General features: G+C 43.9%; 1 protein-coding gene across 1 annotated transcript in view; it reads left to right on the plus strand.

The window, feature by feature from the left end:
- Positions 1 to 2,069: 2,069 nt before the first annotated feature.
- The window catches only part of LOC311227431 (bcl-2/adenovirus E1B 19 kDa-interacting protein 2-like protein), a 34,945-nt gene continuing 14,381 nt past the window's right edge, over positions 2,070 to 22,633 (plus strand). The window contains exons 1-8 of the mRNA XM_084313070.1: positions 2,070 to 2,202; positions 3,419 to 3,558; positions 5,334 to 5,393; positions 8,655 to 8,723; positions 8,930 to 9,013; positions 10,037 to 10,192; positions 15,931 to 16,161; positions 16,264 to 16,366. Of these exons, the coding sequence (XP_084169196.1) occupies positions 3,438 to 3,558; positions 5,334 to 5,393; positions 8,655 to 8,723; positions 8,930 to 9,013; positions 10,037 to 10,192; positions 15,931 to 16,161; positions 16,264 to 16,366 (824 nt within the window). The 5' untranslated portion in view covers positions 2,070 to 2,202; positions 3,419 to 3,437. The remainder of the gene's footprint in view (positions 2,203 to 3,418; positions 3,559 to 5,333; positions 5,394 to 8,654; positions 8,724 to 8,929; positions 9,014 to 10,036; positions 10,193 to 15,930; positions 16,162 to 16,263; positions 16,367 to 22,633) is intronic.

Raw genomic sequence — 22,633 nt, forward strand, 5'->3', positions numbered from 1 at the left:
TCTCTGTCTCTCTCTGACGTTTATCAGATTTAGTGGGACTGTCACTGGGACCGGCGGGACGTTTCGAAAATAAATCTGATATTTTTCTTTTCTGCGAGTGAGACATTCTGTGCTAGCAAAGTCTGACTACTAGCTCAAATCGACTGACTGCGCAAGCACTGTATCACAGTAGCTCAGTGGTTCGTGGCGTGTGGGAAGGGCGGGAGACGGGAGGTGAATACAATTAGTTGTTTCACCTGTCATTCAATCAGTCTGTGACAGTCTGTCATCACTCGAAAATCTACTCGGTTTTACACGTATGATTGTGTACATACAGTAGTGTAATGAATGAATGAAAACTTTATTTAACAGATTGGAGAATGGCTACAATACAGTACGGCTCAATACACACAATATTAAAATGGTGACGTGCTTTAAGCAGGATAAACTTATAATATACAGTGTTACAGTTATACATTTACAGTATATACAAATATATAAATACTGCCATAAAAAAAAAATAAAAAATTATATATATATATTTTTTTTTGTGTGCAATAATTGAGAGGGGGTGCTGCAGCACCCCCCGCACCCCCCCTTCCCGCGTCCCTGTAGCCTCACCCATTAACCCAACAACGACCATGCAAGGTGCCAACCTGCTCAAGGACACTTTGACACACTGCCCGTGGGGAGGAGGCATAATTGAACCGGGAACCTTCCGATTACCAGATGACCGCTCTACCTCCTGAGCCACTGGTGCCCCAGCTACCACCAAAGTGCCCTGGCGCAAGGCACTGAACCCTCAACTGCTCCAGTGGAGCCGCTCAGTGGCCAACATAGAACACGAAGTGAACTAAGGGTTAATAATAATGATACTGGTATCAGATACTGAGCCGATATCAGGTGTCATATTGGAGACTTTCTGACCTCACATACAGTACTTTATGTCCACATATATATCAAACTGCCTACAGCATGAAATGCTCATGATTCTCTCTTCACACGTTGGCTATTGCCAAATAGATTGACTGTTGAGTTACGTCATAATAGCACAAATTGGCTTAAAGGAACACAGCAACATTATGGGAAATGTTCTTACTGTCTTCTCCAGAGTCAGACAAGAAGATCAATACCAATTTCCTCTCTGTGCGTTCAGTGGATGAATGAATGAATGAATGAATGAATGAATGAATGAATGAAAACTTTATTTAACAGATTGCAGAATGGGTACAATACAGTACGGCTCAATACATACAATTGTTAAGGGGATGCAGACCTGAGAAAGACGTTTGTCTTGTTTCCATCAGGGTCCCCCATTTTCAATTCATATAGACATTTATGACATACACAACATACATGACATTTATGGCATAGGGACATATAGGTATTTAGTACTGATACATTTGTGACATAAGCTATCCTGCTGCAAGCTATAGGCTAGTGGTCCGTATCCGCATCCATTAATTTGTGCTAAGCTAGGCTATAGCTTGCAGCCGGATAGCACAGAGGAAACTGGTATCTATCTTCTTGTCTGACTCTGAGGAAGACAGTAAAGTGCATTTCCCATAGTGTTCCTTTAAATAAAGCTTACAGTGTGTGCACAGAGCTTCCAATTTTTGTATGTTGAAAAATGGGAGGTTCTCAATATTGTGCATGTGCATACATGATGTGTCTGATGCATCTGTGTGTGTGTGTGTGTGTGGATTTGGCAACCCCTTGCAGTTGAAGTGCGTGGGAATTGAACACACGTGTGTGTGTGTGTGTGTGTGTGTGTGTGTGTGTGTGTGTGTGTGAGTGTGTGTGGAATATGTGCTCTGTAGTGTGCAGGCATGGGCACGCAGACTAGCTTCCACCTTCACGTCTAGAAGCTTGTACAGTCAGAGTCGCCGTGGTTACCAGGGTTGGCCCTCGCTTTGGCAACACCACCACACCCCTCCGCTCTGTTAGCTGACAGGTGTGGCAGAGAGAGAGAGAGAGAGAGAGAGAGAGAGAGAGAGAGAGAGAGAGAGAGAGAGAGAGAGAGAGAGAGAGAGAGAGAGAGAGAGAGAGAGAGAGAGAGAGAGAGGTAAAGTTCCACAGAGTTCAGCCATAAAGCTATAAAGGTTTCCGTGCGCTGAAGTGTTTGCTTTGCCTCGCAGATACCCCCCCCAAGGGCATACACGTTATCAACAACAGATTTGAGTTTAGACGAGCAAAGAGAACGGAACGTTCAACTTTAAAAAGGTAATTAAGCCGTTACTGCGTGTGTTTAACTTGTCATTTTCTCTGTACTGTCATGTCATCATTCCCTCTCTTATCATACACTACTTTATGACGAGTCAACCGAGTGTTTGTGGGGATTTCTAAGCTATTATATATGCATTCATAGGTACTTATCACCGAGCGTTCACTAAACATGAGCTCTGTCCTTGAACTGAATCCAGGTGAAAGCTACTTCAGTCGTGAAGGGGATGTGAATGTAGAGAAGGCAGGTTGGTGAATGATTTCCAAGCCTTTACACGTGCAAAAGAAGGTGCAACACATTAAGAAGGTGTTCCTTGTGTTGTGCACAGTGAGTGTATTTACTGTAACAGGACGTAGTATGAAAGCCGTTAATAATGTGCTAATAGAGGCCCTGCACAGAAGCGTGTATGTAGTTCTCTACAACATGCTGCCTGCAACCACTGGTGGTAACCACTTTCAAAAGAAAATTTACTATTTCTGTGCAGTGGTAGTAAAACAGGTAAAACACTGGAACATATTACTGTTCCACTGGGACTTGTTTACAAAATTGAGTAAAAAGACACAAAAGTAACATTGAGGATAAAACGGGCATTGTAAACATGAATTGAAATACTGTATGTCTACTGTGCCGCCACCAGCCTATACAGTATACAGTATACTAAATGTTAATCGGGCTGATAGGTGTGTATGGAGACAGAGGTGGGTATATTTCATATCCTCATGTATAGGCCTACTCTTAACTACACCAGTGACTATGGAAGTATGTATTTCATTCTCTTGTCATGGGACCTGTTATAAAGTGGTAATGTGATGATTCTACCACTAGGGGCCAGGAAAGAGCCACACTATGTTTACATGTGTACCCTAATAATCTATTTATTTTACTTATTTCTTTATATTCCAGATGAAACAACCTCACACGGCCATCCCAAAATGTAGTCTGATAATGTGTCAATAACAGGACAATGTGTGGTAGTATCTTTCTCACGTTATTACATAAAAAAAGTATTTCTCTATACAGGAGACTATCTCCTCTCCATAATGACACTGTCTCTTCTCTATAAGGACACTGTCTCTTCTCCATAAGGACACTGTCTTTTCTGTCTTTGTCTTTTCTCCAGCCGTTTTTTGGGTGTAATGAAAAAGCAATGTGACGATTAGAGTAGAAGTAATTCATTACTGTTAAGAGAAGTAATGTAATATTACTTTTCTTTAGTAACAACACAGACTAAGGCATGGAGAGGAGAGAGGAGGAGCCTGAGGAGGAGTCCAAATCAGATGATGAGAAGGAGATGAGATGTTTCATAGGAAGCTCTTCAGCTATAACACCACCTACTGAAGATGGAGACAGAGCAGGTAGGACACTAATCTACTATAACACCACCTACTGAAGCTCTCCCCTTCCTCTCTTCCTCCTCATCCTCCTCTCATCATCCTCCTCTTCTCATCCTCCTCTCCTCATCCTCCTCTCATCATCCTGTATATAAATCTGTGTTACATAACTTCCTACAACAAGAATGTCGCTGCTTTATGTAGCCGGGTCCCAACTGCAAAACTGCACAATTACTGTATTACCCTGTATTATACTGTCATCATACACTTTTACTATTATGTAGACTATTCTGTTTTGTGTTTTTGTGTTTACATGTGATGTATTGTATATTGTATACATGCACTTTTATTATGTTCTTGTGTGATGTACCGCACATTTGATTGCTGTCTGATATATTGCACATGTTATTGCTGTCATCTTGGCCAGGTCGCCCTTGCAAAAGAGATCTTGTATCTCAATGGGACTTCCTGGTTAAATAAAGGTTAAAAAAAATCCAAAGAAAATCCTCCTCTTCTCATCCTCCTCTCCTCCTCTGCTCATCTTCTTATCCTCCTCTCCTCATCCTCCTCTCCTTCTCATCTCCTCTTCCTGTCCTCATTCTCCTCTCCTCCTCCTCCTCCTCCTCCTCTTATCATCCTCCTCTCATCACCCTCCTCTCCTCATCCTCCTCTCATCATCCTCCTTTCCTCCTCTTCTCATCCTCCACTCCTCATCCTCCTCTCCTCATCCCCCTCCTCCTCTTCTCATCCTCCTCTCCTCATCCTCCTCTCATCACCCCCCTCTCCTCTCCTCATCCTCCTCTGCTCCTCTTCTTACTGTAACCTCCTCTCCTCATCCTTCTCATCTCCTCTTCCTCTCCTCCTCCTCTCCTCTCATTCTCCTCCTCTCCCCACCCTCCTCTCCTCATTCTCCTCCTCTTATCATCCTCCTCTCCTCACCCTCTTCTCCTCTCCTCCTCTCCTCCTCCTCTCTTCATCCTCCTCTCATTATCCTCCTCTCCTCCTCTTCTCATCCTCCTCTCCTCCTCTCATCATGTACCCAATGTACCCAACCCCCCCCACCCAACCTCCTCCAATGTACAGTTTCTACGTCAAATGTATATACTCCCTTTTCTTGACTCCTTCTGTATCACAAACAGTACTGTATTTGCAAATCTGGTATGTCATAAATGTATAGATGTAGCAGTACTGACTATCTGTATGTCATGTATGTCATATACATATGTCCTGATGAATTGAAAATGGGGGACCCTGATGTAAACAAGACGAAAGTCTTTCTCTGGTCTGCATCCCCTTAACAATTGTGTGTATTGAGCTGTACTGTATTGTACCCATTCTGCAATCTGTTAATAAAGTTTTCAATCAATTCAATCAATCAATCAATCATCCTCTTCTCCTCCTCTTCTCATCCTCCTCTCCTCTGATCCCTTTCTCTCCTCACATTCTTCTCTCGCTCTGTTTCTGATATTACTTTCTGTTTGTTTCCCCCCCCCCTCCCTCCCCCACCGCCATGAGCCCTGAAATAGAAGCTGACACCTCCTCCACAGACAGTCCACTCACAGCAGAGAAGTGGTACAGCGGCTCCACTGACTTTACATTTACACTATAGCTGTGTGGCTACCTAGCCGGAGCTGCTGGTGTCCAGCATGAGAAAGGACTCTACCCTTCGACAACATCATTGATGAGAAGGAAATAGGAACTGCGGGTCCAAAATTCTCAACTCAATCTTTTCTGTCTCCCTCTCCGCATCTCTCTCTGTCTCTCTTCTCTCATCTCTTCTCTTCTCTTCCTCCTGCCAGGAGACAAGGGGGGGGCAGCTGAATTAGTTTCCTCCTCTGCAGCAGCTGGAGACACCCCAGGTATGGGTCTGAAGTTCGAATAGATTATACTTCTGTACAATGGTTGTAGGTTTGATGCCTACATGCCGTTCTCATCTCTTTTTGAATCCTCATCTTACCCTTCAGGAACTGAGGCGGAAACAAATGACATGTCAGGGAATTCTATATCCCAAGCAACGATCGATATCCCAGGTAGAGAGCTGAGTTACCGTACTTTTCGCACTATAAGCCGCACCTGACTATAAGCCGCAGCAGCTAAATTGAATGATGTGTACATATATAAGCCGCACTGGACTATAAGCCGCAGGTGTTTTAATGTTTAATTACCATATGTAATTAGCATTGGGACACAATACTGTCGGACAAATAACAAGAATTAACTAATTTACAAGTTGTATTAAGTTTAGCAAATAAGGGAACAGATAAATAACATTTCAATGCAGTCAAAAAAGCTATATTTAGATGTTTAAATTTTCGGGTTTGGTCACGTCGAGTCACATATAAGCCGCACCGTTATATAAGCCGCAGGGTCGAAAAATGGGGGGAAAAGCCGCGGCTTATAGTCCGAAAAGTACGTACACTGCTATACAGCATCACGTTCAACTCTATTTATACCAGGAAGAGAGCTGAGTTATAGGTTTGTGTAGGTATAAAATACATACATTGGATAATCAATAGTAGAGTAGCTTGCGCCACATCACAATATTTCTTGTCGTAGGTTCAATGCCCATGTTCTGTTCTCTTCCATCAAGTAGCATACTACAAAAACCTAGGGCTCCGCAAAGACGACTTCAAACTGGAAATAGTAACAACAGATGAGGTACTCAAAAAACTGAGCGCCCTCCAACCGAACAAGGCCACTGGCCATGACAACATCCCCTCCAAATTCCTCAGAGACTCAGCAGCCGCCATCACCCCAGTCATCACACACATAATAAACCTCTCCATAAAACAGGGACACGTCCCCAAGGACTTCAAAATTGTGAGAGTGACCCCCTGGACAAAAAGGGCAGCAAATTAGACCCAGGCAACTACCGCCCTGTTTCTATTCTTACCTCCATCTCGAAAGTCATGGAAAAAAGAGTCTACGAACAGGTCGAAAAGTACCTAGCGGAAAAAAATCAAATCTACGAATTCCAATCTGGCTTCAGAACATCCCACTCCACTGACACATGCCTTCTATATTTGAACAACCACATCAAACAAGAAGTGGATGCGGGCAAAAACTGCGGCATGGTCATGCTGGACCTACAAAAGGCCTTCGACACTGTCAATCACTCCATTCTGATTGACAAGCTAAAAGCAATTGGTTTTGATAGTCAGTGAGCTGGATGCAATCCTACCTTGAGGGGAGGGAACAGATGGTGGAGGTAAACGGTACCCTATCCCCCCCCTCACAGTGAGCTGTGGTGTTCCACAAGGAAGCATACTAGGACCGCTACTGTTCCTAATTTATGCAAATGGCATGTCGTCAGCTAGTGACTGCAACTTCTTCTTGTTCGCGGACGACTCAGCCCTGCTGGTCTCTGACAAGAACAAGTTACAGGTTGAAAAAACCCTCAGCTCAGAACTCGGCAGAATCTGCACCTGGCTCGCTGATAACAAACTATCATTACACCTGGGTAAAACAAAGTCCACTCTCTTCGGATCAAATAACAAACTCAGCAAGACCGACGGCTTCTCAGTTACAGTGGGTGACAATATTGTCACAAGGAAAGACGAAATTACATACCTACAGTAGGTTCCATCCTAGAGGCAAATCTTTCCTGTGACAAAATGGCATCCAATGTAATAAAAAAAAGTCAACCAACGAACTAGATTCTTGTACCGGATCTCCTCTCTGGTAAACAAGAATACCCTGAAGACTCTGGCAGGAGCACTCATTCAAGGGTACTATGACTATGCTTGCAGTTGCACCTCATGGTACCAAAGCACCTCAAAGGCGCTAAAAACAAGATTACAAACATCACAAAACAAACTGGTCAGACTACTACTTGACCTTACTCCTAGAACCCACCTCACCCCTGCCCACTTTGACTACCTAGGATGGCTTAGAGTAGACGACAATGTACAGCAACTTGCAATGGGCCTGGTCTACAAGATACACTACACGACTAAGGTACCCATGTACATGTCAAAATACTTCCCAAAGGTCAGTGAATACCACGACCACAACACCAGAGGGAGCTCCACAAATCATGTTAAACCCAGATTCGGCTCAAACAAGGGACTAAACACGTTTTGCAATTATGCCACATCAATGTGGAACGCCCTACCCAAAGCTGTAAAGGAATGTGAATCACTACCCACTTTCAAAACCACTCTCAAAGAGCACCTACGGGAGACTGCAATTCGAAACTGGCCCCTGTAAATGTCTTAACCCAACCCCCTCCAATGTACAGTAAATGTCCTAACCCAATAATACACGAGACCCTCTTCTTTGGACCAAGTAAGGTTTCGTCGATATTCCAATGTACAGTTTTGCTTGTACAGTTGTACAGTTCCCCCCCCCCCCCCCAACCACCTCCAATGTACAGTTGCCCCCCCCCCACCCCACCCCCCTACCCAACCCCAGACTTGGTAGGGAACAACACTCAACAGCTGACTGCAGACTTGGTAGGGAACAGCACTCAACAGCTGACTGCAGGCGTGGTAGGGAACACCACTCAACAGCTGACTGCAGACTTGGTAGGGAACACCACTCAACAGCTGACTGCAGACTTGGTAGGGAACACCACTCAACAGCTGACTGCAGACTTGGTAGGGAACAGCACTCAACAGCTGACTGCAGACGTGGTAGGGAACAACACTCAACAGCTGACAGCAGACTTGGTAGGGAACAGCTCTATAAACTGTAAGAAAAAAAGCTGCAAGAAAACGGTAAATGTCTGGCATCAACAAAATGTCGCTGTCAAATTACAGTAAAATCAAATACATTTACAGATTACAACCTTTATTTAATGGTTAATATTTTGATAAAAGGTAATTTACTGTATTTTTATGGCATTTACACTTAAAGTAGAAAAACAAAAGTAATCTGTAAAATAATACCGTGAATTTACCGTGAAAAAACATTTATTTTTTACGTAACTCTACAGAGAGTCATATGTCCAACGCCTAGATTCTCTTGTCATCTCTTCTTTTAATCCGTTCTTTACCTTCAGGTAATTAAGAAAGAGCAGATGGCATACCAGAGAACAACACTGTATCCACAGCGGCTGACTAGGTCACAGGTTCAATACCTCACAGTACTTTATATTTTCACTTCTTTATATGTTTCAGGTGATGACGACGGGATGGATGAAGCTTCAGGGAAAGGGTCTACACATACAGTGTCTAACGCTAGACCAGGTAAGTGTTTGATTGACACGCTGTGGTCTTTACATCCCTCTCACAAACTCTGGCTATCTCTTTTGTCTCAAGTGAACCTGAGGGTTCAAGACCCTCCCCTCCTTAGCTTTGGTTTGGTATCATTGGATGTTCGGTCGTCATTCTCAAATTGGAAACGTGTTGCTGACTTCAACAACATTCTGTGATGTAATTTCCTTTACCTGTAGCCCCACCCAGCAGCCTGGCTCTGACGGGGTCACGGTCCAGGAGGAGGAAGGTGCTGGTGGCCCCAGCTCTCAGCCTGTCACTAGGTAGAGATTATGTGACCTGTACACAAATATATTCTATATCTGCCAAATGCCTAATGTGAAGTTGACTTGTGTTATATTAAAATTTTTCTCGTTGTATATTTCTTAACCTTTTGTTTTTAATAAAAAAGATTCCCCCTTTTTCCCTTATTATAATATATTTATATATAATATTATTTGATCTTTTCTTTTATCTTATCCCTTGCTGTGCTGTTCTTCACTTCCCCACGAGGATGATGACGTTCTTCATATCTCATCTTAACCTCTTAACAAGCGGGCAGAAAAGTGGCCATTTTAGTTTTCGCTTTTGAGGACTGCATAATTTTTGCAAAACAAAATACTATATGTCATACTTATAGCACATGCACAAGCCTGGTCTCTTTTGATGACATTCTGAAGTTTCTGATACAATAAAAAGATCCACTTTTAGTGCTAATGAAATAGAGTAACATAGGTCTGAACTTGAGTTGTAGAATAAGTTGTTACTCACGTTTTTCTGTAGTAGTTAGTAGTCCAGAAGTAGTATTTAAAAAAAAAATTGGTATGGCTGAAAAAACACACTGGGTCCATATAGCCTGAAGTCTTGTGTAGTGTCCAAATTTCATAAAAACCCGTTCAGAAATGAGTGATTGGAAGCGGTTTTGGTAAAAAGTGAGAGAGCTCAGAAAACGATTTTCTCATAGACTTCAATACATTCGACGGAGAATTCTCTTCCTGTTTTGGCTCATAACTTTTCACCTAGATCCCTGATTTGCTCATTCCCACGTAGGGTACCATTGGAAAGCCCTACTCATTTCTTACAACCCTGTCCAATAATGTTCGAGATCGCCAAATGATTGACGGAGGTAGAGTCTCAAGAGTCGGGAGTGGTATTTGAAAAAATAAAAAGTCTGCAGTCTACTTCGGCGCACGCCTCACATATCAGCATGTAACTCAAGAACCGCTGAATGGATTTTGTCGCCTGAAACGGCTATCCGGCAACAAATAGGACTATAATTCGATTTATATATTATATTGTATTATTAGGTGACTCAACAGTTTCGGACGACTTCCCCGCCACCTTCCTCTCCCCCTCCCCCGACGATGAAGATGACGTGGGATTGAACATCGACTTGGACGCTTTGGAAACGCCCTCGGACAGCGAGTCGCTTCACTTCCCCGCCCATGACCTCGACCTGGAGGGTGAGGTCACCGATCAGACCAATGGTTCTCAACCAATAAGACACCACTTTCTAACTATAGATACGACACCACTTTCTAACTATAGATACAACACCACTTTCTAACTATAGATATGACACCACTTTCTAACTACTGACACAACACCACTTTCTAATTATAGATATGACACCACTTTCTCACTATAGATATGAGACCACTTTCTAACTATAGATATGACACCACTTTCTAACTACAGATATGACACCGCTTTCTAACTATAGATATGACACCACTTTCTAACTATAGATATGACACCACTTTCTCACTATAGATATGACACCACTTTCTAACGACTGACACAACACCACTTTCTAACTACTGACACAACACCACTTTCTAACTATAGATATGACACCACTTTCTCACTATAGATATGACACCACTTTCTAACTATAGATATGACACCACTTTCTCACTATAGATATGACACCACTTTCTAACTACAGATATGACACCACTTTCTAACTATAGATATGACACCACTTTCTAACTATAGATATGACACCACTTTCTCACTATAGATATGACACCACTTTCTAACTACTGACACAACACCACTTTCTAACTACAGATATGACACCACTTTCTAAATATAGATATGACACCACTTTCTCACTATAGATATGACACCACTTTCTAACTATAGATATGACACCACTTTCTAACTACAGATATGACACCACTTTTTAACTATAGTATAGATATGAAACCACTTTCTAACTATAGTATAGATATGAAACTACTTTCTAACTATAGATATGACGCCACTTTTTAACTACAGATATGACACCACTTTCTAACTACAGATATGACACCACTTTCTAACTATAGTATTGTGAGGAAAAGGGGTTCTTGTGAAGCCCAATAGCGAACACAGGAGGAGAGAGAATGGAGCGGTTTAGGGTGTTTTAATAGTTCCCCCCAAACAGACAAGTAACAACTGTAAGAATGTTCAACAGTCGGGGATGAATGTTCTTGGGGGGGGTAGCACAGGGGTACTCCTTGGGCAGTACGAGATGGTCCTTGAGTAGGTGCACTCCTCGTGCAGTATGAGAGGATGGGAGACACTGGTTGTGTCGGGGTTGATAGCAGGAACTCCGTAGTCAAGCACCAGGGGGTCCAGACGGGCACGCTGGAACGGAGGTCCTGGTTGACACTGGAACGGATGTCCTTGGGCACAAGAGAGGGAGGTTAGAACAGGGAATTCAACAAGAGCGGGTAGCAGAGCTTCAGGTCGAGACGTCGTACCTGGGAAGGCAGTTTAACACTGCGACACAGGATGACTGGATCTGCCAGGTGATATAGAGCCTGCCTGATGAGGTGATCCCTTGCAGCTGCGCTGATTGCTCCTCATCTGGCAGGCTTGAGTCCTGATCGTGACAAGTATAGATATGAAACCACTTTCTAACTATAGTATAGATATGAAACCACTTTCTAACTATAGATATGAAACCACTTTCTAACTATAGATACAACACCACTTTCTAACTATAGATATGACATCACTTTCTAACTACAGATATGACGCCACTTTTTAACTATAGATATGAAACCAATTTCTAACTATAGATATGAAACCACTTTCTAACTATAGATATGATGCCACTTTTTAACTATAGATATTAAACCACTTTCTAACTATAGATATGAAACCACTTTCTCACAATAGATATGACACCACTTTCTAACTATAGATATGACGCCACTTTCTCACTACAGATATGACACCACTTTCTAACTACTGATACGATAACAATAAAGGAATCATTTCAGGTAATTAACATTACATATCTCTTGTTGTGGAATTAACACAACATTATGCATACTTTTGACAATAAATAAAATCTGAATTTGTTCTTACTTGCTTGCCTGGGTAAATAAAGGTTCTAGAAATGTAAAAAAAAAATATATATATATATTTTTTTGAAAACCGATACCGATATTTTCCAATATCACATTTTAATGCCAATATCGGCAGATAATATTGGTAGGCCGATAATATCGGACATCCCTAATTTGAATGATGTGTTTGTTCCTAATGTGTGCTCAGTATATTGCGGTATGTGATGATGACATGAGGGTAATAATTATTTGTATTTTCAGGCTGTATTGGCGCCTATACAGTCTGAAAATACAAATAATTATTACCCTCATGTAGCATACACGTAGTAGGCCCACATACCGCAATATACTGAACACACATTAGCCAGCCAGCAACTGCATTCCCAGGAATGAGGAAAGGTCCAACCACATCAAGTACGTCTACACAAAATACAGAACTATAAGTTGTACAGAATTCCTTGGCTCTGCTAATGTATAACATGTAGCTAGCTCTCAAGTCTCACACGACTCCCTCTACATACTCCTGGGTCCTAGTGTCCACCAGGTTACATGGCATGTCAAAAGAGACTCTTTTTCTTTTTATTATAAACAATGTTTATTGGTTGTTGCTTTGTTTGTGTTAATAAAATTGCATGTATCTATAGTCCTAATTCTGTCACAAACTATCATTACACCTGGGTAAAACAGAGTCCATTCTCTTTGGATCAAATAACAAACTCAGCAAGGCCAACGGCTTCTCTGTTACAGTGGGTGACAATATTATCACAAGGAAAGATGAAATTACATACCTGGGTTCCATCCTAGAGGCAAATCTTTCCTGTGACAAAATGGCAACCAATGTAATAAAAAAAGTCAACCAACGAACAAGATTCTTGTACCGGACCTCCTCTCTGGTAAACAAGAATACCCTGAAGACCAACAGGAGCACTCATTCAAGGGTACTACGACTATGCTTGCACCTCATAGTACCAAAAACACCTCAAAGGCACTAAAAACAAGATTACAGAGATCACAAAACAAACTGGTCAGACTAGTGCTTGACCTTACTCCTAAAACCCACCTCACCCCTGCCCATTTTGACAACCTAGGATGGCTTAGAGTAGACGACAGAGTACAGCAACTTGCAATGGGCCTGGTCTACAAGATACACTACACCACAGGGCTGTACGCTAAGCTTTTTCACTAGGGGCACACTTGCCCCTAAATGAGAAATTTAGGGGCAAAACATTTTTTTTAGGGGCAAATTTTTAAATAACAATTTTACCATTATTTATATCGATTGTTTTTGATTTAAAAAGAAAATTATTTTATATAATTTTTTTTAATAAAATATATATATTATATAATCATACTTGTAGTTGTATTATCTGCGAGACATCGCCACCACGCAACAAGTCAAAATGCTCGCTATATGCAACCAGCTCCACTGTCTGTGTGTACTCGAGTAGCCTCCAGCTACGGCCAGGATTCTCCGGAGCTGCAGCTGGGCCCTATACTGTAGCCTCCAGCTACGGCCAGGATTCTCCGGCGCTGCAGCTGGACCCTATTGACTATATTCAGCGTGCCCTCAGCTCGAATACGTATCGACTCAGTGTTATAAGACATTGATATCAGGAGCTATCTGAACTATTTAGTTTAATGGGACGTTTCGTTTTGAACAGTTAGGGTTGGGTACCGTTCACATTTGAACCAGTACCTGGGGATCGATAATGGTATACGACGACAGGGCTTGAGACTAACACCGTCCCGTCGTCCCGGGGGAAATAAAATATGTATTTGGGATGAAGAAAAATCCTCCACGGGGCCGGGACACAGTCGGGACGAAGAGGATTTATTTTCCCCCACTTGGAAAATGTCAACTGCGCCGACTGTCAGTGCGCATATCACTGTCAAACGGTGCGTGTCTTCCGAGTGCTCGCTTTAGTTGACAGTGGCACGAGACCACTGCACGAGACCCGCGGAAATATCAGAATGTTTAATAGAATGTTTAATAAAAGTTCTCGTGGTTCCGGCCATCCTCTAGCCATCCTCTCAGTCAAGGGAGCACTCTCAAACATGCTGCACTATTTGAAGTGTATAACGTTAAACAGAGCAGAAGAAGATGGAATAACAGACACAGACTGACCAACAGGGAACTGCATCCAACCCTAGTACAAAGGCAGGTCTGCGGTGGTGGCTACTGCCACTGCTGGCTCAATGTTCTCGACGGTCACATTTTCATTCGACGGCTCACTAGGAGGTGGAACGCGTTGAAAATATGAAGCAATACTAACTTTACTTTTCTTCATAGGCATAGCTAAATCAGACAGTCAGCCAGTCTATCAGAGTGCTCAATCGATTTTCCCCACTCTCATACCTGAGTGCTCAGCTCGCGTGAGTGGCGTCATCACACGGCTTGGATAATTTAGGAGTGAAATGCGAATGCAAGGCTTGAAATCCCTACTCGCAAGCCCGCCCCCAAATATTATTTACCAATCGCAACGGCCAATTAAAGGGGCAATTTGCGACGAGCTCGTCGCACTGTACAGCCCTGCCCCACTAAGATACCCATGTACATGTCGAAATACTTCCCAAAGGTCAGTGAATACCACAACCACAACACCAGAGGGAGTCCCACAAATCATGTTCAACCCAGATTCGGCTCAAACAAGGGACTAAACACGTTTCGCAATTATGGCACGACAATGTGGAACGCCCTACCCACAGCCGTAAAAATAATGTGAATCCATTTCCTACCCTCCTTCAAAATCGCTCTAAAAGAGCACCCACGGGAGGCTGCAATTCAAAACTGGCCCCAGTAAATGTCCAAACATGTGTGTAATTTGTCAATCTCAGGGGATGTCTGGGATCGATTATGTACACAACAATGGGAAACAACATGCTCCAATAATTGGAGGGAATTTGGATGGAAGAACCTATAAGGTTTTTTATCACTCCACTGCAGAAAAGACATCAGGGGACCAGGGTGGGATGTTGGAGATCCTGTGGACTAAACAAAGCTAATCATTTACATGTATTCTGGGAATGTCCGGCCCTGGTGCCATATTGGCTAGAGATTCACAGGAACTTAGAAGCCATTTTTGAGACTGACATCCCCTTTGAATTTGACACCTTATACCTAGGAAACATCTCCTTCGAAAAATGGGATTTTAATGATAAGAAATTGATTATGATGCTTCTGATAGCAAGCAAGAAAGCTATCACAAGAAGATGGTTAAAACTAGAGGTACCCACACAGTGGACGAATGAATTCATGACATATACATAATGGAAAAGATGTAATTTTCTATTAGAATCCAACTGGAAAAATCGGATCTGAACGAAATGGACAGAATATGTTAAACATACACAGTCAGATTTTTGTTGAACTGTTAAAAGAACATATGTGAACTTTACTTATTGCACAACAACTTAAGAATTATATTCTAACCTTTGTGATACATGTGACGAAATCTCCCCAAGTTTTCAAATATAAAAAACCTTGGGTCATAGGAAAGGAATTGATGGACATTTTCACATTCCACAAACAAGTGGAGAATTGATGGACATTCTCACTTTTCACAAACAAGAAGGATGTGAAAGGAAAAAAAATCTTTTTTTCAAGAATTCTTTATTTGTTTTATTGTGAATGTAATAACTGAATGATTAATGCAGAAACCAATGACCACTTCAAATTCAAAAAAGAAAATGTCAACAAATAATTAACAAACTGTATTAGACATTTGTTAATGATGAATAGTCTTTCACTTTAGATTAGGGCACGCAATAGCATCTGCAAATGATTTATAGATGTAAAAGCTTTGAGTAACAGAGGCTGTGTCTCTCGTTCCAACCCTCTCCTTCTCGCTCTCCTACAGATGACCTGCAGCGTCTAGGCGTGGCCTCCTGGCATCACAGGGTTTATGGTTCTAGCCCGGGGTCTGGGTCACTCCAGGGAGTGGATCCTACTGGACTGGGCTCTCTGGACCAGGATGTTGTGGATGGGGAGGGCACCAGGTGGCGCTGTTTCACCACGGGACACCCCGTTCAGGAGAACCAGGTCAACATGAGCGTCCTGGAGCCCTACCTCAAGGTGCTGTCCCACGGAGGTGAGGCCCGGGAAGAAACCCTCAGTGTAGATCTACACACGCCATAAAGGTCTCCTTAGGGAATATCTGTTGTGTTATGTGGGACGCTTTGTCATCCTCCAGGTTACTATGGCGATGGTGTGAATGACATCATCGTGTTCTCTTCCTGTTACCTGCCGGAGAACAGCTTGGAGAACTATCAGTATGTCATGGATAACCTCTTCAGGTTAGACACACAAACACACACACACACACACACACACACACACACACACACACACACACACACGCTACCTATAACAACAGAGATAGAACTAGATCACACTGCCTGGCTACCTAATAATAATAATAATAATATAATAAATAATAATAATAACAGAGACATAATAAAATATCACTGTCTAGCTACCTACAGTATTAACACAGAGACATAATAAAATATCACTGTCTAGCTACCTACAGTATTAACACAGAAACATAATAAAATATCACTGTCTAGCTACCTACAGTATTAACACCGAGACATAATAAAATATCACTGTCTAGCTACCTACAGTATTAACACAGAGACGTAATAAAATATCACTGTCTAGCTACCTACAGTATTAACACAGAGACATAATAAAATATCACTGTCTAGCTACCTACAGTATTAACACAGAGACATAATAAAATATCACTGTCTAGCAACCTACAGTATTAACACAGAGACATAATAAAACATCACTGTCTAGCAACCTACAGTATTAACACAGAGACATAATAAAATATCACTGTCTAGCAACCTACAATATTAACACAGAGACATAATAAAATATCACTGTCTAGTGTCTAGCTACCTACAGTATTAACACAGAGACATAATAAAATATCACTGTCTAGCTACCTACAGTATTAACACAGAGACATAATAAAATATCACTGTCTAGCTACCTACAGTATTAACACAGAGACGTAATAAAATATCACTGTCTAGCTACCTACAGTATTAACACCGAGACATAATAAAATATCACTGTCTAGCTACCTACAGTATTAACACAGAGACGTAATAAAATATCACTGTCTAGCTACCTACAGTATTAACACAGACATAATAAAATATCACTGTCTAGCTACCTACAGTATTAACACAGAGAAATAATAAAATATCACTGTCTAGCAACCTACAGTATTAACACAGAGACATAATAAAATATCACTGTCTAGCTACCTACAGTATTAACACAGAGACATAATAAAATATCACTGTCTAGCAACCTACAGTATTAACACAGAAACATAATAAAATATCACTGTCTAGCAACCTACAGTATTAACACAGACACATAATAAAATATCACTGTCTAGCAACCTACAGTATTAACACAGAGACATAATAAAATATCACTGTCTAGCAACCTACTGTAAGATCCTGATCAAACTGGCCAGTATCACGTCTTCGTCTGTTTGGCTCTCCATCCAATTCCTCTGTGTTGTGTCATTTTAATGGTCCTGATGTCTCTGACACTGGCTGATAAGATCCTTATCTCCCCCGTTAGTGCAATCCATAAACCATACTAATTCTCCACCTCCGTAAGAATTCGACACCTCGACACCGTGAAATACCTTATGAGGAAAAGCGTTGTTTTATTGCTATAAACAGAACCTCATAATCAGATGTTATCTGATGTTATCAAATTGTATCGTCCTTGAAGAGTCTATTCTAATGATCTTTCGGTGTGTTCGTCTATCGTCCTTTTGTTATTCTGTTATGGTTTGTAACCGACCCCAATCGCACAACACAAGACAGGTATGAGAGTAAGCCAAGAAACGGGCATTTATTGAACAGAAGGGAAAGCCGGCACTGTCCCTTTAAGGGAGAACACAAAATAAAGGATAACATGACTGGGAAAGGCACAGTGCCTTTAAGAGGCGAGCTGGCTAAGGGGAAGGCAAGGGAAGGCTAAGGGAAACAGGGCCGGAGCAAGGGAAGGCTGGAAAACAGGGAGGAACTAGGAGGACCGGACGGGAGGGACTAGGAGGACTAGAGAGGGAAGGAGGGACAGAGGCCCGCGGAGGCGGGCTGGGGACGTGGGAGGAACAAACAATAATGAGCACAGAAAAGGCAAGTCTAACAAGACAGGAACACAAGCAAGGGGGAAAATGTTCTGCTGCTCTGCAGCTTCTCCCGTGGTGGTAGTAGGGGGTAGCTGATGCTGACGTCTGAGCCGCTCTGCAGACCTCTCTCGGCAGAATCTCCGAGGTGTTGCGGGACCGAGAGAGAGAGAGAGGGAGCGAGTCAACAAGGGTGCAGGTGGAACGAGCAGGAGAACAGGAGAGGTGACTTGTACCCAAATACAAAAGTTATCCAAGTGAACTAATCTTCGTGTAAATACACACAGTGAGCAAAGTTCCAAAACACAATCCCAAGTGAAATATCTTCGGTGCAAAAAATAGACACTGAGTGTGAAGTCCAAAAAACAATCCAATGTGAATAATATCTTCGGTGTGAACAAACACACAGTGGGAGATGTAAGGTCCAAAAATAATATCCCAGTGAAAACAACAAAAAGGCGATCGCTGGGTGAGTGACTGTCTGATAAAAAAGGTGGTAATCTTCAGTGTTATAGAAACACACGAAAACGGAATTTGATCAAGACAGTCAGTAAAACTCACCCAGACGTAGTGCGTAATGAGCGCTGGAACAGCAGCGGGGCGAGAGCGTCGCCACCGGGGAGCCGGCTGTCCGAGCGGAGGTCAGAGTGGTGCGCCACTGCTTGGAGTGCGCGCCGGGACAGGGGACGCATCTGGAGTGCGTCTGCGCGGAAGAGCGTGCCAAGCTCGGAGGTCTGGAAGGAGAGCGCGTCTGCGCGGAATGCGCGCCGGTACGGAGAGACGCATCTGGATGGTGTCTGGGCGTCTGCAGCGCGGAGGTCTGGATGTGCGTCAGGACGACTGCTGCGAGGAGGTCTGAAGTGGATCACTGGGATACCTCCCGTGGAAGTCTAGGGAGCGCAGTCCAGTCTCTCCCTCAGGCAACGGCGACAGGAGGCGAAGGCTGGAGCACATCTTACGCCGGAGATAAAAACAGCATAGACAGAACAGAGGACCTCCCGAAGGAGTCTTGATGATAGAGAATATGATACCGAATGTTACGGCATGTTACAACACGACCCCACGCCGAAACGAGGGGAAGAGCCAGGTACTTAAGCCCACAGGGGAACTAATTAGAATACAATTCAGGTGCGGGAGGTAATTGATAATCGAGCTAGAAGTGTGAGTTTGGCACCAGACCAATCAAACACATAATGACAGGTAGTACAAGGGTGTGGCTGCTGAGAGCAAACGAGAGTAAAGAACGAGAGGGTGGGGGCTAGTGAGAGTGAGTGAGAAGGGAATTCCTAAACAGTAGGCTTAAAGGAACAGAGAGAGTAGGTGAGCAGCGGACAAAACCTCACAGTACCCCCCCCTCAACGGGAGCCACCCGGCGACCCAAAAATACAGACAGAGTGGCAGGGGGCAAAACAAGGCAAAAAAAAAAAGGTACTGGGCCAAGCCAGCAGGGGAAGCCACAACAAAAGTGGGGCTAGCAAAAGAACAGGGTAGCCGAGGGGTAACCAGAGTAGCAGAGGGGCAAAGTAGGGTAGCTGAGGGGTAACCAGAGGAGCACCGGGAAAAGGGCTAGCAGAGGGAAGGTTAGCTGCCAGGGCACTGATAGCTACAGGGCCTATGCTAGCTGTACTGCTACATCAACATAGAGGCTGCGCAAGCTGCCGGAGCTAGGCTAGCAGAGGGAAAGGGTAGCTGCCAGGGCACTGATAGCTACAGGGCCTATGCTAGCTGTACTGCTACATCAACATAGAGGCTGCGCTAGCTGCCGAGCTAGGCTAGCAGGGGGAAAGGGTAGCTGCCAGGGCATGGCTAGCTACAGGGCCTATGCCAGCAGCAAAGGCTGCATTAACATAGAGGCTGTGCTAGCAGCCGGGGCTAAGCTAGCAGACTGGGGCTCTGCTGAGGGACTGGGTTAGCTGCCAGGGCATGCATGGGCGGAGTTTATGGGGGTTCAGGGGGTGCATTGCACCCCCTGGTGGCCGGGGGTGAAATTGCCCTTTTTTTTTTTTTTTTTTTTTTAAATCAAGATTATTTTTATTTTAATAAAATTATAATAATTGTGAGAAACAAATCTGAATTCTATTATGTTTTGTTTTACAATACATTAATTTTATAGTAGTAATCATGTCACATTATAAGGCGAACCTTCTGTAGTGTGGCAGTGAAAGGGTTAACGGCAACGCGCGGCCAGCAGCAGCAGCAGCAGCGCGATACAAAGCCACTTATTCTGAGATGATAATTAATGTATCTGGATAACCAATGCACGAATTTTGTCGAGGCAGGTAGCGTTATTTCGGGAAAATTGATATCTATAGCCTGGTATATTTTTCGTCCACGAAAAATGGAGGCTGTAATAATTATTATTGCTCGAGAGTCTCTATGAATAATAATAATTAGAGCCTAAGTCAGTTAAAAATGATCCCCCGTAGTGCTGTGTGTGTGAGTGTGTGTGTGTGCTGCTGTACTACCTAAATAAAATAAAAAATTAGGGGTTAGGGCATTGTAAAAACGCTAAAATAATAAAATAAAGGTCAAAAAAATCGCGCGCACCCGCTGCGCGTGCGCGCGGGTATAGTTCGCCAAGCAGTCGCACCCCCTGGCGTCAAGTTCAAACTCCGCCTATGAGGGCATGGCTAGCTACAGGGCCTATGCCAGCAGCAAGGCTGCATCAACATAGAGGCTGTGCTAGCAGCCGGGGCTAAGCTAGCAGACTGGGGCTCTGCTGAGGGACTGGGTTAGCTGCCAGGGCATGGCTAGCTACAGGGCCCATGCCAGCAGCAAGGGCTGCATTAACATAGAGGCTGTGCTAGCAGCCGGGGCAAAGCTAGCAGACAGGGGCCAAGCTGGTAGAAGAGGCCTAACAAGCTGCAGGGAAGCCAACAGGCTAACAGGGGAGCTAACGAGGCTAACAAGGAAGCTAGAGGGGAACTAGAGGGAACAAGAGAAAAAAAAAAGGGCAAACTCAACATACACCGTCTGTGCTGGCTGGGGTCGTCGATCTGGTGGGGTCGTACTGTTATGGTTTGTAACCGACCCCAATCGCACAACACAAGACAGGTATGAGAGTAAGCCAAGAAACGGGCATTTATTGAACAGAAGGGAAAGCCGGCACTGTCCCTTTAAGGGAGAACACAAAATAAAGGATAACATGACTGGGAAAGGCACAGTGCCTTTAAGAGGCGAGCTGGCTAAGGGGAAGGCAAGGGAAGGCTAAGGGAAACAGGGCCGGAGCAAGGGAAGGCTGGAAAACAGGGAGGAACTAGGAGGACCGGACGGGAGGGACTAGGAGGACTAGAGAGGGAAGGAGGGACAGAGGCCCGCGGAGGCGGGCTGGGGACGTGGGAGGAACAAACAATAATGAGCACAGAAAAGGCAAGTCTAACAAGACAGGAACACAAGCAAGGGGGAAAATGTTCTGCTGCTCTGCAGCTTCTCCCGTGGTGGTAGTAGGGGGTAGCTGATGCTGATGCTGACGTCTGAGCCGCTCTGCAGACCTCTCTCGGCAGAATCTCAGAGGTGTTGCGGGACCGAGAGAGAGAGAGAGGGAGCGAGTCAACAAGGGCGCAGGTGGAACGAGCAGGAGAACAGGAGAGGTGACTTGTACCCAAATACAAAAGTTATCCAAGTGAACTAATCTTCGTGTAAATACACACAGTGAGCAAAGTTCCAAAACACAATCCCAAGTGAAATATCTTCGGTGCAAAAAATAGACACTGAGTGTGAAGTCCAAAAAACAATCCAATGTGAATAATATCTTCGGTGTGAACAAACACACAGTGGGAGATGTAAGGTCCAAAAATAATATCCCAGTGAAAACAACAAAAAGGCGATCGCTGGGTGAGTGACTGTCTGATAAAAAAGGTGGTAATCTTCAGTGTTATAGAAACACACGAAAACGGAATTTGATCAAGACAGTCAGTAAAACTCACCCAGACGTAGTGCGTAATGAGCGCTGGAACAGCAGCGGGGCGAGAGCGTCGCCACCGGGGAGCCGGCTGTCCGAGCGGAGGTCAGAGTGGTGCGCCACTGCTTGGAGTGCGCGCCGGGACAGGGGACGCATCTGGAGTGCGTCTGCGCGGAAGAGCGTGCCAAGCTCGGAGGTCTGGAAGGAGAGCGCGTCTGCGCGGAATGCGCGCCGGTACGGAGAGACGCATCTGGATGGTGTCTGGGCGTCTGCAGCGCGGAGGTCTGGATGTGCGTCAGGGCGACTGCTGCGAGGAGGTCTGAAGTGGATCACTGGGATACCTCCCGTGGAAGTCTAGGGAGCGCAGTCCAGTCTCTCCCTCAGGCAACGGCGACAGGAGGCGAAGGCTGGAGCACATCTTACGCCGGAGATAAAAACAGCATAGACAGAACAGAGGACCTCCCGAAGGAGTCTTGATGATAGAGAATATGATAC

This window comes from Notolepis coatsorum (genome assembly GCF_963971535.1).
Source record: "Notolepis coatsorum genome assembly, chromosome: 4".
Lineage (NCBI taxonomy): Eukaryota > Metazoa > Chordata > Actinopteri > Aulopiformes > Paralepididae > Notolepis > Notolepis coatsorum.